The sequence below is a fragment of the Priapulus caudatus genome, unplaced genomic scaffold, assembly GCF_000485595.1.
Source record: "Priapulus caudatus unplaced genomic scaffold, Priapulus_caudatus-5.0.1 Scaffold184, whole genome shotgun sequence".
Classification (NCBI taxonomy): domain Eukaryota; kingdom Metazoa; phylum Priapulida; class Priapulimorpha; order Priapulimorphida; family Priapulidae; genus Priapulus; species Priapulus caudatus.
In genome coordinates, this window is record NW_014577245.1 from 3,050 (window position 1) to 4,968 (window position 1,919).

Here is a 1,919-nt window from a genome sequence, read left to right on the forward strand (position 1 = left end):
TACACAGTTGAGTCATGAGATTTTGCCCCGCCTATGAATTTGCTCAGCCTACGGCCCTGATAAAGCATGTGCATACAGTATACTCATGACCATATCTACACAATCTACACATAGTAAGCTTGTTACCAAGTTAAACAACTTAGGGGCTCATTAAGCACCAGATATGTAACATGCACCTTTTTCTATAATAAAAAGTAAATAGGGTAAAGTTTTGAGGAATAAAATTTGGGTAATTTTACTTTGATATGCTTAAAAGGGGTATGTTTGAGTGCATATGTATAAATCGGAAGATTCATGTTACAAAAATATTTGAAACTGTATTTGGCTTGCTTATGCTTTCACCCCTCTAAGTAAGCTACAATGGCAACATGTAATAATTGCAAGGCATGAAGTTGACAGAATAAGTAAATAAGGGCTCATCATAATAAACATAAAGGGCAACTTTTGAAAAGGTTCAATTAAATCACATGTGGGTATACTCGTCCTCTCTGTACCTTTGGAGGGAGAACACAACTGGATGTGCTGTGTTTTTCATGAAGACTAAATGCATTTAGTGGCTCTTTTCTTTTCCCCACAGACAAATTAATGAACCATAGGTACAAAAGTAGACCATCTGGGACAAAACTCTGCATAGGAATGCAGGTGTGCTATATACTCACCGATCGAACCGACAACGTGGCTTGAATTTTCCCGGAAAAATGCAATTGTCGTTCCTGTTGGTATCCCAGGTGTATTTGCACTCTGGTCGTGAGCCTGTGACCTCATACAGGTCAGAAATTCCCTCTGGTAACCCGCCAATCTCTACAATCTGATTAAAGAAATTTGGAATCGTGGGTAAATGAACGTCATAAAAACAAACAACAGGCAACCTGACCTACACAGACATGTATGTATGTTACGTAAGCAATGCGCTCCATAAAAAAAAGTCTGTGACATGAATCATGTTTCTGCAATGACCTACATTATATTGTTCGACAGGTATTCCCTCAGAAAATCATTTAGCTAAAAGATGAACTTATCACATAAATTGAAAAAAAAATACAATCAATTTGGTACACAACATATACCAATATCATAACTTTTACGTTTAAACTTAAATGAGAGCCCATATTACTGCAGCTACTATACCTCGCTGTCCCTAGTGTTCATATCCCCACCAAAGATGACAGTATATTTTGAATCAGCCACCTTCATCTCTTCAAATGCCTTCTTTAGCTGGTTTTTTCGTTCACTTGCATGTTCCTTTGTGCTCTCTAGATGAGATGTCATCAGTAGCAGAGGAATACCAGAACTAGTGACTTCCGCCTGTATCAAAATTCAATATCTATTTATTATGGTTATCCAAGTATATAGGTACACATGCAAGCAAGCACGCACACAGACAACCGCACGCACACACGCACACATGCACACACGCACACACGCACACATGCACACACGCACACATGCACACACGCACTCATGCATGCACACATACAAAGCCTCCATCATCCAACCTCTGATTATAAGACATTCGGTTTTATCCGCTAGTCAAATCTTGTGCAGTATTGGGCAGTGTGTGCACGAATACTATTTTTACTATATACTATCAGGAGTCTATCAATATATATCAAAGAGTAAATAATAGGATAATTTCCTATAGGATAATCTCCTATTATGTACTCTTGATATATATCTATTGAGAGACTCCTGATACTATACTGTGCTGTACTATACTGTACTGCACTGCACTACACTACACTATTCTATACTTAATGTGTGTTTTTTTAAACTAACAATATTTCTATTATTGATTATACTATAGAATGATTATTAATAATGCAGATTTCATACTTACACTGAACTTTATTTCATTCAACCTGGCTTTTGCTTTACACCTACCACCATTTCACCACGCACGCACGCACGCACGCACGCAC

At 37.8% G+C, this 1,919-nt stretch overlaps 1 protein-coding gene across 1 annotated transcript in view; it reads right to left on the reverse strand.

The window, feature by feature from the left end:
* Positions 1-659: 659 nt before the first annotated feature.
* Positions 660-1,919, reverse strand: part of LOC106806891 (tyrosyl-DNA phosphodiesterase 2-like) — a gene marked incomplete at its 3' end in the record, with an annotated part of 15,473 nt that continues 14,213 nt past the window's right edge. Inside the window, 2 exon segments of the mRNA XM_014809032.1 lie at positions 660-808; positions 1,129-1,305. Coding sequence (XP_014664518.1) covers positions 660-808; positions 1,129-1,305 — 326 coding nt within the window.